Genomic DNA, 16,527 nt, shown 5'->3' on the forward strand with positions numbered 1-16,527 from the left:
TCTCAATTCCAATAGAGTAAAATCTTCAGATAATGAAGTGATCATCAAAAAGATGATTCAAATATGCATGCATAAACACAATACAAGTGTACGGTCCTCGTTCCATTGCACTCCAAGCTCAACCTGTCTTCTTTTGTTAGACAAGCGGAAAAAAAAAGTTGCATTATTAAAAAGCAACATACTTAAGAAGGGATGAACCAAAACAAAAAATTCGGTATCTATTATATCACATCTACATGCAGGAGTTTTGTCTATTTCAACCAATTACCAAAGTATACAAAACAACAGAAGTTAAAACCAACAACAAGATAAAAGGTGGTTGAAAGCCAAGTATAAAAGAAAATTTCCAGAATGGATTCAAAAAATTTGTGAGATCATGATGTTGGATACAATGGATTCAAGAAACATACAAACATTGAAAGTTTCAAGCTTTCAGATATTTTTCCACATATGCCTGCACAGAAGGAAAAAAAAGGCAAGTCACTATCTCAAACATAATTTCTAATCCACAAATAGAAATAATTATCCAACAGAAAATAGAACCAACACTCACCTTTACAAGTTTGGTAAGCTTGGGTTTCGAATGTGATAAATATTGATCAATTTTCTCCTTTGTTTGAGGGATATGAGCCCCTTGAACAGAACCAGTTACTTTATCAACCACTTTCTTCACTACGGTTTTGTGAGCCTCCTTACTCAGTCGACCTTCCTTCCATATAGGTTTTAGAATTTCTTTGACAAACTCCACAAGTGCATATTTGAACATTCGCATACCCTTATCATCCTTGTTTTTTTTACTGTCTTCATCGACGTCTGCATCCATGTCCTCTGAATGAACAGCATCTTGCTCTTTCACCATAATGGCATCCATGTCCTCTGACCGCTTCACATAGTGACTCTCTTGATGAAGTTTTTCCTCCAAAATGTCACTCTTGACATGATTGCTTCCATTAGGCTCACTCGTAATCAATGGAGTTTGTGATTCTTGGTTGGCAGTCTTATTCAGCTCAATGGGATTTGTTGAAAAACCTGGAGGAGGTTGGGTACTGAAGCCCGACTTACTCAACTCAATACTATCACTGATTGGATCATACTGCTTTTGAGACCAAGTGACTTGATTAGGCTGAACAAACGATTCAACCAAATGTGAAACTGGGCCCACATCGTTGGGGCGGATAGGCACCGATGAGTTCGAGGAATTTAGATCAGCATATAGATGTGGTAGCTGTTGGACTTTCCCAAATATGTGAGCCAGAGATGCTGAAATATTATTTAATTGGGCAACCTGTTCACTAGTAACTATGTTTTGAGTTGTCGGAGTTCCAGATGTAATTTGTGGATCAACCATATCAGGTTTTTCAATTAATACATTTTCATGAGATGGGGTCAGATGGTGTAGATATGAAGGCTGAGAAACTATCTGTTGGGCTGATTCATTAAGGTCAAAACTTATTCCCCTCCGAGTCCGAGAAGGTGGAGGGACTATTTGTTGACTTGGCCCATTCATCGTATCGAAGTTTGAATGGGGTTGAGGATCTATGCTTTGAACATTATGGTCGAAGCTTTGTCCACACAAAGGAAACATCGGTAGTGCAACATCTGAGGAACCATTGATCACATTCTGAGATTTGGCACTGTTTGTGACGGCATTGCCCTCTTCTGTTGGCTGCATTGATTGTGAATCTTGATCATTGTGTCCGGTTTCTTTGTTATCAAGGAAGCATCGATACTCCTCTTTGTTAGCCTCTACAGAAGGCATGTTTGCTGCATCGAGTAATTCTCCATGACCCCTTGATTCTCTAACACTCATGTTTGCACCCTTTTTGTCACTTCTCCATCGAGGGGATGTGTGTACATCTGTTCTACTCACATCATCATCGTTTGAAGATTTCTCGGTGGACAGTGATTCAGGAATGCCAATTTTCCAACCATCCATGTCAGTTTTCCACTGAGAGGACTTCGCTATATCCGAGTTGGTGGCTTTGTCACTCCATTTTGGATCTCCCAACGATCTATTCTTATCGTCCAAATTATGGCCCCACCTATCATTCGAAGACTTCTCAGTGGACTGTGATACATGAACACCAATTTTCCAACCATCCGTATCAGTTTTCCACTGAGAGGACTTTGTTACATCCGAGTTGGTGGCTTTGTCCCTCCATTCTGGATCTCCCAACGATCTATTCTTATCGTCCAAATTATGGCCCCACCTATCATTCAAAGACTTCTCAGTGGACTGTGATACATGAACACCAGTTTTCCAACCATCCGTTTCATTTTTCCACTGAGAGGACTTTGATACATCTGAGTCGGCAGCTTTATCGCTCCATTTCGGATCTTCCAGCGATCTATTCTCATCATCCAAATTATGGCCCCACCTATCATTCGAAGACTTCTCAGTGGACTGAGATACAGAAACACCAATTTTCCAACCATCCGTATCAGTTTTCCACTGAGAGGACTTTGCTACATCTGAGTCGGCACCTTTGTCACTACATTTCGGATCTCCCAACGATCTACTCTTATTATCCAAATTATGGCTCCACTTATCATCAAGAGTCTTTCCCTCTAAGCTACCATGAGTCACATCAGCTGCTTTATCACCCCATTTTGAACCAGTCCACGGTCTATTCTCACTATCCAAACTATTGCCCCACCTATCACGCCGCGGCTTTCCTTCTGGGCTACCATGTGCTGACTCAGCTGCTTTATCGCCCCATTTTAGGTCACCCCAGGGTCTATTCTCACTATCCAAATTATGATCCCTCCTATTGTCCCAAGACCTTCGTTCTGGACTATCACAGGTTGCACCCTCATGAGAGAATCTGCAATTTTCCCCGTTTCGGCAATTTCCTGCAGCAAAATATTTGCAAGGAGTATCCTTAGTACTCCTGCGAGGTTCACGCCTACTGCCATGCCTAAAAGACACATCTGTGTCACTTCTGTCGTGGGCCCTTCCTCTTGTCCCATGACCATCATCCGAAGAACCATGGTGGGCATACTTGCATGATGATCCCCTGTAGCATCTCCCTTTCAGAAAATTGTTACACTGACTGATTGGTCTATTTTTCCTTGGGGATTCATGTTTCTCCAAGTCTCCATCACAGGAAATCTTTTCCCGTAAGTAATTACTTTGTTCGTCATAGTTAGAATGCCCGGAAGATCTTCCCCTCTCATGCCTCCTACCCTCGTAATCATGGTTATCCTGGTGAAGAAACCTACATTGATTGCCTCGCCTACACCGCCCTGCCACAAAATCTTTACATGGTGGGGCTGAAAGTACGGATCCACTACTTCTGTCATTCCATCCCTCTACTCCGCGCCTAGAACCATAAACTGGGCTCCTGCTTCTACTCCTGCATACCATATCCAAATATAATGCTAGTCAGCATAATGAAACCAATTAAGAAATGGAACTTCTACTGACACACCAACTTTTACTTATAACATGCCAATTTATATTTAAACAATCCTTCAATTTCTAAATGATGGTGTATTATAAGTAAAGTTGGTGTGCCAATAGAATCACTCTTAAAAAATTGTATCTGCATCTGAATAATCACCAAAAAACTACCTTCCCTTAATATTTTCAAAAACAGATTCGAATTTGAGTTTAAAAAAAAAAATATATATATATATATATAGGGGGCGTTCGGCTCCCCTATTCTCACAACACGTTTGTCCTATGTGACTTAAAAGTTTCGGATTGGGCTGATTTTTTGTGAGGATGATCTCTATGGTGAGGAGATCATCCTCACTAAAAATCAGCTGAATCTGAAACTTCTAGGTCCATCAAAAGTGGTTTACAAATTTTCAGTAAACAATCGACGGTTCACAATTCTAAAACCACTTTTGATGGACTTGGATGTTTCAGATTTGGCTGGTTTTTGGTGAGTACGATCTCCTCACCATAGAGATCATCCTCACAAAAAAAACAGCCCAGTCCAAAAAATTTAAGCCACATAGGACAAAACGTGTTGTGAGAATAAGATAGTGAGCCGAACCCCCCCCCCCCCCCCCCATATATGTATATCAGAACAAAAGATAAGAATAGAAGAACCATAGAAGTTTAGTTATAAGAAAATTTGGGTGTTGTCAAGAGTTGCTATTCATAGACCTGCGTGACCTGCTCCAATCATTCTTCGGAGAATGACTACGATTTCGCTGTCTCTGTCCATCAAGACTAGGAGACAAACTCATACTGCAACTTCGATCGACGTTCTCATCCTTCTGTTCACCTCTGTTTCCTGGTGAGTGTTCCCAAGATGTCCATCCAGAATTACCTTTAGATTTCACAGCACTGTTATCAGACCACGTTGGATCATAACTACCAACACCCTTGGAAGAATTCCACTCTGAATGTGATATTTTATCATGAATGGACTCGCTTGCTTTCCCGGACCATGTATTATCTTGTTTGGTTTCAATTGGAAGAAGATGGGGTTCATCTTTCAGATCCCATTTAGAATTTCGTCTCCTGACACTGTCAGTCATTGAACTCCTCCCTTTCGAAGCACCGTCCAATATTCTTTCTCCCAAATAAGATTCAGTATAATCTGGAAAAATAAAAAAATATGAATCTCAAATTCATAAAATTTATATTCCTTTGTTTCTTTCCGTTGAACTTCTTTGGTGCATTATAAGTACTTTTACCATCAGCGTTGTTAAGATAAAAGCAAGGCTACAGCCCCCATTAACTTCACATAATAGAGTAAGCGAGCAACTCACACCCCACTTGAGTAAACCATATTATGAAAGTCATTGGGATCTACCTTGTCGCAAAAAATTGGGAGCAGTTCAACGAATCCAGTTCTTCAGTTCAATTCTATCTAAAGCCATGTCATCAGTCCAAAGCCTCGAGCAACAAAGTTATGCTACACACATATTAAACTGGAGCAATAAAATAAATATTAATGTTTATTTTCAATAAATGAAGAAATAAATAAAAGCTGCCACCTAAATTCATGCAAAAAAAAAAATCATCAAATACCTAAATTTTCAGATAAAGGTATTATGTGCGTATGAGCATTATGCTGCTTCCACCGACTAATAAAATGTCTGGTTAAACAAACCACGTATAATTCAAGGATCTCCGTATTTTATCACAAGAGCTACTACTTCAGTACTAAAATCAATTAAACTCAAGATCAAACATGTACACAACTCCCAAATTATAACTTGGGGAATTGAAGATCCTTGAACAGGTATTACACACAAACACGACGAGAGAATATTTAGAGAACATTGTTTTTATAAGTAAAATATTTAGAGAATTAAGGGAATAGGGATAATCTTTCAGCACCTTCATCACTTGTAGTAAGAAAACAATGGCATGACTACTGTTATTTGAGAAATCAAAGAACAGAAGATATGAATGACAAAAAGTGGCAACTATAAATCTATTACGACCACTAAACTGACTCGATGCCATATAAAACACCTAGAAATAAGCAGAGTTGAGATATTAAAAGATATAGTGGGTAACTATATGATGGAGAAGAGTAATGAATATTGAAATTAGGGTTGACAATTTTAAGTATACGTGACTCCTGGCCAATCTCCAACCATACTAAAATCACTCAGCAGTTCACAGATCCTGAATTAGGGTTTGCAATGAAACTTGTCATGCTCTGAGTTTGCAATGTGCAACCTCAATAACAACAAAGTGGTGCAAAACGTTTCAAGTTTTGCTAAGGATTAGGGTTTTAAAGAAAAGATGAATTAAAAATAGAGGAAAAGAAACTAAGAGAAAAGAGCAGAAGAGAAGATGGGAGAAGGAGAGAAATAGAGGGGAGTGGGGATCAAGTAGTATGCCAATGGCTCCTTCTCTCATACATAATTCAAGAAGAAGAATAATAAACATTATAATCCTACTTAAAGTAATAAAAATCAAAACAATATTCTACCCTCATATACTTGTAAATACCAATAATCAAATATTAACACTCCTCCTCGTCCAAGTGACTTGGTGAACATATATGAAGTATGATCGCCAAAGAGAGGGCCCATTGAGTAATTCTAATGTAGGACATCTACAACTCTAAACAGTTTTCTAATTCTATTAGGTTTTATTTTTATTTCTAGTTCTAGTAGGATTTTTATTTCAAAATTATGTCAGGAGTACAATTTCTTGTTAGTTTATAATTTATTTTAAATTCGTTTTTATTATTTAGACTATAATTAGAAGTGCTTAGAAGTGTCCAATTTGAATTCTAATAGGATTAGAAAATTAGTATTATATTATAGATATGTTAGGAATGTTAATTTTTAGTATTTTAGTAGGATTTTAAATTGTTATGATGGAGTTATCTATATAAAGAGCTTCAAATCCGAAAATTAATGATAATCAATCAATCAATTGAATTACCTTTTCTCTTTTAATTACTTGTTAGCTTTATGCTATATTTTCTTTCAAGCTATTGCTTGTTTATCAATTGAATTTATTTATTCAAATTGATTTAGAATATTTCATTGAACACAACGTATCAAATCTATTGATTCATACACTTCTACTACATCAAATTCCCATTAGGGTTCCAAATCCAAAATCTTTCATCTATAGATCTCAAGGCTGAAAAACAAAAACATTGAGTCTATCAAGGAAGAGCAAGGGAATCAATCTCCCAATCGTTCAAATTTATTCGCAGACCAACATACCAAGGGATATCTCCTTTATCTCAAATATAACACTAATTGATCATCCTTTTTTATCTAATTGGATAAGACATATAGCGATGGAGGCAAATAGCCACATCAACAAGAATGCCTTAGGAGTGCCATGGTTCCTTCCAAAGAAAGGTGTTCTCCCCATTGCCTATGATGCGGCGAATAGGACCAACAACATCTTCCCTTGCTTTTAAAATTTTCCTCCATAACCAAGAAGCAACTGATGGGGACACTACATTGTCCAAAAATTCTTGTTCTTTACTCAATTCTCTCGCATCCAATCAGCCCACACATTGTTTCTTCGAAAAGAAATCAACCATAGGTTTCTACGGATGGCTGCCTTATTCCAAATTACAGTATTCTTCAAGCCTAGACCTCCTTCCTTCTTTTGGGGAGCAGATTCTATTCCAAATGATTGGATGGTACTTAGGGTTTAAATCTAGCCCTGGTCATAGAAACCTTGACACAGCTATCCCACTTCCTTGGTAACTTTCTTGGGAAGAAGAAAACATGAAGACCGATATCTGTGCATGTTGGAAAGCATAGCTCTGGCAAGCTAGAACCTGCCTACAAAGGACAAAAACCTCACCTTTCAAGATTTAGTTTTTTTTCCCTTAATCTTTTCAAGAAGGGGTTCAAAGTCATGATAGACGAGAGGAAGGCCAAGGTATTTAACTGGTTAAGTACCTTCTCTCCAACCAAAGCATCTTCCTATGGGCCCTTTGGTTTTGCTTGGGACATTTGAGTAGAACACCTTGCTTTTAGCTTCATTACCTTGATAACCAACAAAGGAAAAGAAATGGCTGAGAGTGTCCTTTAAAGCATTGGTTGACCTCAAGTTTGCCTTGAATAAAAACATTAGATAATCCGCAAAGCAGAAATGTGGTAACATAGGGTTCTTGCATTTGAGATGAAGCTCGAAAGAGCCTTCATGGACTTTGGTGTCTAACAGGCTCGAGAATGCTTCCATAACAATAACAAACAGAAATGGGTGATAAGGTGGTTTAAAAACCAACCTTAATTGCAAGAGCCAAATTTACTATCTATAATGAATCCATAAAGGATTCCACTCTCCACAATCACTTTCCTCATAAATGATGCTCATTTCCTTTTGAGTTGATACTACAGCCACTGAACACTTTTCTCTTGCCAAAACTTGTTCCACACCACTGAGTGAAACTTACGTGTATTATCTTTGCCGTCCCATAAGAAGTCCATAACCCATTTTTCAAGTAACTTCTCCATAGACATCAAAATGGAGAATGAGGATATGAAGCTTATCAGAAGGCTGCGTAAGGTATTTAGAATGATTGTTTCCTTTAGAGAGAATGTTTCTTCAACAAAACTCATTTTGTTTCCAATTTTTGCACCATCCGATCCAACCTAAATTTCAACTTGTGAGTACCCACAAGAAGGTCAAGGTAAGAAAATGACAACTTGCCTAATTGGCATCACGATCAATCTGGTAACTCCCCCATATCATATATTTCTCCAATGCCAAATATTTGCTTTTAGCCAAGTCAACATTCAAACCAAACACATGCTCAAAGCATTTGAGAATGCCTACATACCTCCTAACTCCCCTACTCTTGAATATGGGAAGTTGAGGGGCTTGAGCAATAGTTTTGTAAGGTCTACCAACATGCTTCCTAACTCGCCTTCACCACTCATTCCTCTTCATCAATGAATATTTATAATAAAAATGAAACAGAAGAGGGCCGCCCTATCAAACTCCTGCAACTTGAAAAAGCCAACATGAGATCCACTGACTAGAACCAATGAGGAAGTGTGGTCAGAACACAGGTATTGATTCACGTTCTCCATTTTAAGTCAAAAACCATTATTCCTAACATGTAGTCCCAAACATTTATGATCGAAGGCCTTTCCGATATCCATTTTCAAATCATCACAACAAAATATGGAATCAATGCATTCATTGGCTATCAAATCAGGTAAAAAATATGCCTTCCTTAGACAAAGGCCCCTTGGGAAAGCGAGATCGTCATTGCCACTACCACTCCCAACCTAGATGCCAACACCTTAGAAATAATTTGGCACACTACCACTAAACTAATCTCTCGAGGATTATGCACTCTCAACCTTCCGGTATAAATTGTTTCGCATCATCTCCACATGGATGCTAGGAAAAGGTTCAAAAAATGAAGGGTTTCAAGTTGGGGCCGAAAGGGTAGTTCATCAAAAAACAAAGGAACAAAAAAAAAATTTTGAAAAAATAGCAACAATAGAGGGAGATTCCTTAGGCTAATGCACTTTGTGGGAGTTCCAAAGGTAGTCCCCAACTAATGCGCTCCACAGGAGAGGGATTCGAGAGGTTAGCATCAAGTGGTTGATGCCAATATCAAATTATCTACCTACTCTACCATCTCAAGTACCTCAGTCGCTTTGGTCCCACTGGCACACCAATCCCTATTTTTTGTTTGACATCTAGTTGCACAAGGGAATGACAGTTATTGTAGAACTTGTAGAAGAAAAAAAGATAATAAGAACCCAATATGCCTATGGGTGTCAAATGTTCAGTAGATGAGTATCAGGGGTTATCATTGAGGTCAACTCTGGTAAATTGCCTAAGATAGCTGCTCAAAGATTGATTCCTTATGTTACTTCACAACCACTCCAATGCGTTGCATCGTTTGTCCCGATGAGGCTTCTACTTTTTTGAAGAAACAAAAAAGAGCTCAAATTTCTATGTTTTCGAGCCTCTTGGTTGGTCTCCACCAAGCCATAAAGATAGTGTCCATCAGTTAATAGGCCCTCAATGGCTCATCCCGAGACTGATCTCTATCACAATAATACCTTTTCATTTGTGGATATTTAGAATCAACAAAAAACTAAGCCATTCCTCAAGGGAATTCGTCGAAAAGTGGAAAGGAAAAAACAAAACAAACTCCTCTTTGCTTTGTCAAACATAACATCAGATTGATAGGAAAAGGCATGATCCATCAAGTCTATTCAAATCCTTGATAGTGGGGAAACTTTTATTGCCCAAGTGGAAGTGATATCAGATTGTAGCATGGCAAAGCTTCACCCACTGCGAACAACCAAAATCAAGATCGAATATAATGCTAAGGTGGTGTCTCATCAAACTCGTGATTCTAACACTCCATAGCAACATGGTGAAACTTCACCTACAACAGACGACCAGGATAGGGATCGCAAAAGATGCTAATGTGGCATCCTATCGACCTCATGGTTCTATCCTCTTGGTCGTACCACCATGCAAGATTGGTGGTTGGCGTGAAGTTTCTTATAAAAACTCTGTTGAAAAGGAGTTGGTGGCTCGTCTCCTTCTCAACCTGCTCAAGAAGAATTCAAAAGAAAAAAGTCATCAGTATAACCAAATTAGACAGTAGGATCACATGTCAACCATTTACACTAATTCCATATCATTACACCATTATGCATCTGAAGTCAAAAATCTAGCCATTGTGCCTTTTAAATATAAGGGCTTAAAAATTAATGGTGGCAAAGCAGGCTCTATCACAACTTATTTTTTAATAAAAAAGACTTGATATCATTTATTTTCCTTTTTTATTGTCATGAGAAATATAACTCATACTGAAATAAAGATAGAAAGAGAGGATAACAAAAGAGCTGACCATAAAAGCAAGGAACATACAGAAATGTCAGGGTTATTCCAGAAGGAAGACTTCTGAACGAAACAGTGTTATGTCCTAAAATTTATCAAGGACTCCATCACAAACAAGAAGCCCCATGGGAGTAGCTATGAAACTACAAAATGTGATGATCTTAGCACTCAAAAACCACAAAAATAATATCTGTTAACACTCACAAAGATGAGGAATCTGTTCCTTCAAAGCCCTCAAGAAAACAAGTATTGTGTCCATAATCATCCCAAAATATCTCTACAACGGGTTCCTTTACAATTCCACAAACTTCAGCTATATGTGAAACATGGCACATTCAAACACGCTACAAAAGATGCACAGTAGTTAATGAAACTTACAAACTGCAATGGTTGCATCTCTTTGCAAATAGAGAAAATGTAGACAGTGAAACTCAAAAAGAGCTAAATCAATCATGGACCTTCATGCTCATTCCTAAGTATCACTCTCACGTGAGATTATAGTGTTCCACCCATAATTCCATTAAAGTTGATATACAGCTGACCATAACAGAGTCATATCTACGTGTCTAGCTCACTGCAAAAGCTTTTGTGCAAGACCAAGCCTTCTTGTGCTCCAACAGTTATTCAAGGTTGACTTTGAATTGTGAAAGCAAATGGAGAGTCAGCCATCACATTTTTTTATATATAATAAGTATCAATCATCGCGTTTATTGGTTCAATTTACTTGCAACCATCAATTCTGATCACCTCAAGGTCACTGCCACAAAACAAATCCTCCCATTTCATATAAAGATATTGGCTGGATGTGAGAAATCATCAGTAAGCACAAGAAGCCCCCCGTGCATATACCATGTCCACATATATGAAGGAACTCAGATATTCCAGTCCTATTTGAATCTAATTCATTCTAAGCCTCATATTCTGAATTGTAAAACATTAACAAATAACAAAAATAAAAACACACTCCCACATTCCAATAGTCATATGCTCTGGAAATGTTGAATTCCTTTCCTAACGAAGCTTGAAAATATGATAGATCAGTTACATGTTTCCAATAACTTTCTTGATGTGCTTGGACTTCCAATAAAAATTTGACCAAGGCCTTTTTCAACAATGATGGATGCCCCAATGTACTACTGTCACTTGCGTATGATCAATGGATTGAAACCCTCATAACGGATTGGAAAGATTGAAGCCTTGTTATGTACATAATTGGAAACATTCAATCCACACAATAAAATGCAATGAATAAAAGTTTGCATGCACAATCTTCTTACATAGACAATATATATATTATCGTTCAAAAAATTGTATGTATGTATCAGGCGTCAAAGACCTCTTTTACTGAATGCTTTCTGATCTTGGTTTTCAACCTATGAAGTAGGACTTATGCGACCCTTTGAGCACCTTCTGAAAGAAAATCATCTTATAGCATGATGCAATAATGCCCTGAATCAACAATCTAATCAGACAATGAATATTTAATAATAAATTTCACTTATTACTTACAATAGGCCAAGCATATAAAATTAGAAATTTGTAATGTTTGCCACAAAATACTTGTTAATTTTGAGAACCGTACAAGCAATTAATGTAGCACTCTTTCCTAAAGAGATCAAATTCTTAATTCAATGGGAATGAGTTAACCGTATTACATATAGTATGTCACAGCAGACTCGACACATTAAAATGACACATAGTCAAGGGCTACATTTAGGTGAAGATTTTTCACTATGGAAAACACCCTCATTTTATAAAAAAATCTCTTTTAAAGCATCTCATCATCATCATCAAAGCCGCATAACAAAAATTTGGGGTAGCTGAATGAATCTTGCTACTCCATTGAATTATTTCTCAGACTCATCTTCTATCATTTTACAACTTCTAACAACAAAAAATGTGTAGTTCACAAACTTTTTTTTTTTTTCCAACTTACATCTGTCAATTGATAAGTTCAGAAATGCAGGAATGAGTTAATTTTTTGTTAGGATGACCTCCATGGAGGGAAGATTATTTGAACCAAGATCACCTGGATTCATCTCCATGTGGGCCCCATGAGCACATGCATTAAAAGCATTGAATTTGGAACCAGAAAACGTATTAGTTATTTTATGAATAATGACTGGGATTCCTCTAATTTATTATGTAATTGCAAGCTAGTACACACACAGGCATGTATGTATATTCATAATGGAAAGGATATTTTTGTAAATGTGTTTATAGAATTTATTACATTAAAATTTTTAATATTAGAAAACCAAAAAAGAGCTTACCTTTTTCAATAAGACAAGCATTTAATATTTAAATTTTAAAGTACCAAATTCCCTTACCTTTTTATGTGAATACAACTAAGGGCATTATTGAAATATAGAAGTATTGGAGGATGCTAATGTTCCAATGAAGCATTAGATGTTAGCAGCATACATATATATATGTATGTGTGTGTGTGTTTGTGTGTACAATATTAAATTTCGACATTTCTCCACTGAATATTTCCATTTCCCCAAGGTCCAACACAAAACTTAACCGACAAATTCTTTCTGTAAATATTTCAATGGAAATCACTATTGGACTTCGACCAAAATAATCAAATTTTAGGCTAAAAATGCAAGATTTCAATGAAAATATTTGGTGAATGGTAAACTTCAACCAAAATGTTGTTTTTCGAAGGAAAAAAATATTCAAAAATATTGATAAAAATTTATAAATATAACAAATAATAAATTGCTTATAGAAAGGACTTGCGAATTACGCATGATAATAATCTTTACTAATTTGAAAATTAAACATAATCTTTACTTATTAGTATAAACAAATAGTGATTAGTTAAGTATCTATATCATCTTATTTGATGTATTTAAGCATATTAGTACATTGATATTAGCATGCACACAATCATCCATGTTTTAATTGGTTGGACACATTATTAATTTATCTCTACATATTCAAAAGATAAAATAAGAATGAAAAATATATAGTTTTTATAAGTAAAAAAATCTAATAATATATGAATATAGTACTTAATAGTTTATTCATTTTTAAGCAAGTTTTTAAGTATTAAGGTGTATGCAGTTAATGTGATATTATTACTTCATTTCCAGATAAAGTACTATTCGTTTCCACAATTAAGCTCTCAAATACTTGCACTTGCATGTATTTGTAGCTAAACATTGTTGTTTTTAATTTCCACATTCCACATGGTTCTTTAATGTATTTTGACGATTTAATGAGAGTGTATTATACCTATTTTATCCTTCCCCACAATCTCAATGAAAATTTCCTCAATATTTGTTATTTCCATCATTTTTAAAAATTGTATTAATTTCCGAACTGATCAAAATATTTCCACAAAATTTATTTCCGAGTTGGCCGAAATGTACAATGAAATTGAAATTTAATACCGTTTATACATATGAGTATGACTAGAACATTAGAAGAAACCCAAGTACTTCCTAACCTAAATAGCTTAGGAAACTTCAAACTTTGTGGGATCTTAAGAAGGTATAGAAGACTCACATTCACAGAGTAGGAAACTCCTAAGCAAACAAATTTGTGAATATTGAAGTTCTCAAGAGCTTTCTAACAAGTAACAACTAGGGATCATCCTCCTACCCCCACCTGACTGCTAAAACTGAAGTTCCCCTTGAAGGGCCCTTTTCTTATTTGTGTTTTTATTTATAAGTATTTTTGTATTTGTTTTCTTCTTGAATTTTTGTTAAAACTATACTTATCAAACAAAAAAGAGGGAGAGAAGGGAAGGGAGGAGATATATTTCTATTGATTTGACTTGTTTTCTTCTTGAGTTTTTGTTAAAACTAAACTTATCAAACAAAAAAGAGGGAGAGGGGGGAAGGGGGGAGATATATTTCTATTGATTTGACCTTGTTCCTTAGCAAAAGAAAGAAGAACAAAAAAGGAAGAAGAAGAGAAAGAAAATAAATAGATTTGTTATCTAACCTTGTCACTTATTATGTATGGTAAGACCATAGTTCAAAAAACCAGAATGTATTACAAATGAACCAACCAATACGCATCTATATTGGCCAAGACCAACACAAAACATTGATTCCGAAACGTTGAATATTTCAAAATATTACACTCGAGAAAGTATAGGTTTTTCTCTTGATCGAAACATTGCCTCAAGACGAGAGTTTAAACTTTGGGTAAGACCATTCCAAGTTGCCATGTCTTATCTTTTAAGTTTCGATACATAATGTATAAATATAAAAGACATAAAACACTAAAGCACACTATTCTCTAACTATTCACCTTGACACCATAAAATATAGTCCACAGATTTAGAGTGTGTTTGGTAACAATTTTCAAGTCTGACTAGAGGTGGTCCACCTTTAAAATTCAAACTTTAGAAACTTTATTGTCATTTGTTTCATTTCAGATTTCAACCTTAAGAACCAAAATTCAGAACTTTTGGTTCAACGATGGGGGGATGCTGGATGAAACTTCTGAATTAGTATTTTTTTCCTAAAATACCCTCCTCAAAACACTGATTTATATCACTTATCCCTCTTCTTTATACAAACCCTAAAATCCTTATTTTTAACTTTTCTACCTCACCTTTCTCTTCTACCTCTTCTTCCACTACAACTGTGTTGTCAAGGTCTCTCCACTTTTCCTTTTGATTAGGTAGTTCACATCTCAATCCACTTTTCCTTTTGATTTTGTTGTTAAATTTGTACTTTTTTTAACTAGAATCTGCTTATGTTGCTGGTGTTTCAGACTTCTATCTTCTATGATGTCTACTTGTATTTCTCTCTATTCTAATGGAATTCTTTTGTAGTGTTTCTGTTTCAATTCTACTGCAAAACTAACATTTTAAAGATAATGTAGAGTGCATTTTATTGATTTAAATTCTGTTATATAGAAACCCAAGAAACATCGTTCATTATTTCTCGATAATTCTCAATCTTTTTTGATCCCTATGTAGCTTTTCGGCTTGAACAACTTTCACATTCCAATTCCTTATAATTTTCTCCTCAATTGTCGATCAACATTTCATAGCCTTCAATAGTTCCCAGCATCAAGAGTGCTCTACTCCCTTACTTCTACACTGAGATTGTTTTGGTCTTCGATGACATCTCATCTGAACTCATTCGGTTAACAATTTATTAGAATTACAAAAGGATGATATTGTCAAAATGATCATTATGTTTTCTTTTAAAACGAACAACTTTTCCAGAACAAGACTTCAGATTCCAGATTTCAGAAAACAGAAACTAGACTTCAGAAGTGTTACCAAACATACCCTTAGTAGGATTCTCAAGAAATCAAGTAATATAGTGTGAATAATCTGAAAGATTGTTTTCTACACTTCTACAATACAATAAACTAACAACGAAGCTCAAACTAAGCAAAACAAGGAAAATAGCAATCTAAGTTCCAACTAAGTAACCATTACAATTAAAACCCATATTGTAATAAGATTTCCAAAGAGGAAAATTAGGGTTTTTTAAGGCTTAGTAAGTCAAACCCATTTGCATAAACAAAAAACCCAAAACAATAGCATTACGAGATCGATCAAATACCTAATTGAAGAATCCCATTAACAAACAAGCTAGAACAACAAAGAAAAACCCTATAAATAATTAAAGACTTGAGAACTACAACAAAAAAAATAAAACTAAAATAAAAAACATGGGAGAATGAATCAGGAGAGTTTAAAATGTAAAATCTCACCTTCGAATTAACGAAAACCCATCTTCGAGAGCGTTAAAAGTGAACCTAAAGGAGAGTTGAATGAAATTGAAGAGTCCGCTCGAGACAACAGACGTGGCGAGAGAGTTCAGTCTTTTTAAAGCAAATCCCAAACTGATACCTTGCCTCTTTTGGAATTATAACGAGGTGCGTTCAAATGGGATGGAGAGTGGAGACATGGAGTTCTATTGACACACCAAATTATTCTTATAACACACCAATTATATGGACACTAAAAAGTTTTGTTAAAAACATATAGCATGCAAGATCTCTCTCTCACCAATAAACTTTCTCCTTATTATTACTGGTACTAGTATATGAAATATCCTTAATAAGGATTTTCTGATTGAATACTAAGAACACGTGGACCATGGGAGTTTGTGATTGGAAATTTTTTTTGCTCACGTTACTCATAGGATCCTAGATCCACACAAATCACATGAGTTCGCGTGTAATGAATGACACCCCAAATTTACAAAACTACTCTTATTAGGCTTGACGTGGCACACAATAGAGTGTGAGCATTACCATGAAAAAGTTTG

The 16,527-nt window shown here is 35.9% G+C and overlaps 1 protein-coding gene across 5 annotated transcripts; it reads right to left on the reverse strand.

Moving 5' to 3' along the window:
* Window positions 1–64: 64 nt before the first annotated feature.
* LOC147404159 (zinc finger CCCH domain-containing protein 55-like) lies at window positions 65–16,128 on the reverse strand. 5 transcript variants are annotated; one of them, XM_086440004.1, is made up of 6 exons: window positions 15,968–16,124; window positions 9,813–9,980; window positions 4,773–4,890; window positions 4,118–4,556; window positions 554–3,356; window positions 65–454 (listed from the first exon to the last, which is right to left on the reverse strand). In XM_086440004.1, exons 4-6 carry the CDS (start codon window positions 4,492–4,494, stop codon window positions 425–427), a joined length of 3,210 nt encoding a protein of 1,069 aa, XP_086296130.1. In that variant the 5' UTR covers window positions 4,495–4,556; window positions 4,773–4,890; window positions 9,813–9,980; window positions 15,968–16,124; the 3' UTR covers window positions 65–424. The 5 variants fall into 5 exon arrangements, with proteins under 5 accessions (XP_086296130.1, XP_086296129.1, XP_086296131.1 ...); XM_086440003.1 differs by having other exon boundaries at window positions 4,991–9,980; XM_086440005.1 differs by lacking the exon at window positions 9,813–9,980 and adding an exon at window positions 11,610–11,722 and having other exon boundaries at window positions 15,968–16,121.
* Between the last annotated feature and the right edge of the window lie 399 nt (window positions 16,129–16,527).

Source organism: Akebia trifoliata, chromosome 4, assembly GCF_017979445.1.
Source record: "Akebia trifoliata isolate Shusen 1 chromosome 4, ASM1797944v1, whole genome shotgun sequence".
Lineage (NCBI taxonomy): Eukaryota > Viridiplantae > Streptophyta > Magnoliopsida > Ranunculales > Lardizabalaceae > Akebia > Akebia trifoliata.

Excerpts from the sequence above, each read along its gene's own strand:
- LOC147404159 (XM_086440002.1), bottom strand. The coding sequence starts at position 4,494 with ATGACTGACAGTGTCAGGAGACGAAATTCTAAATGGGATCTGAAAGAT. Across the intron at positions 3,357-4,117 it reads GATTGGAGCAGGTCACGCAG|GAGTAGAAGCAGGAGCCCAG; the intron begins GTCTATGAATAG and ends TATGGTATGCAG. Across the intron at positions 455-553 it reads AGCTTACCAAACTTGTAAAG|GCATATGTGGAAAAATATCT; the intron begins GTGAGTGTTGGT and ends CCTTCTGTGCAG.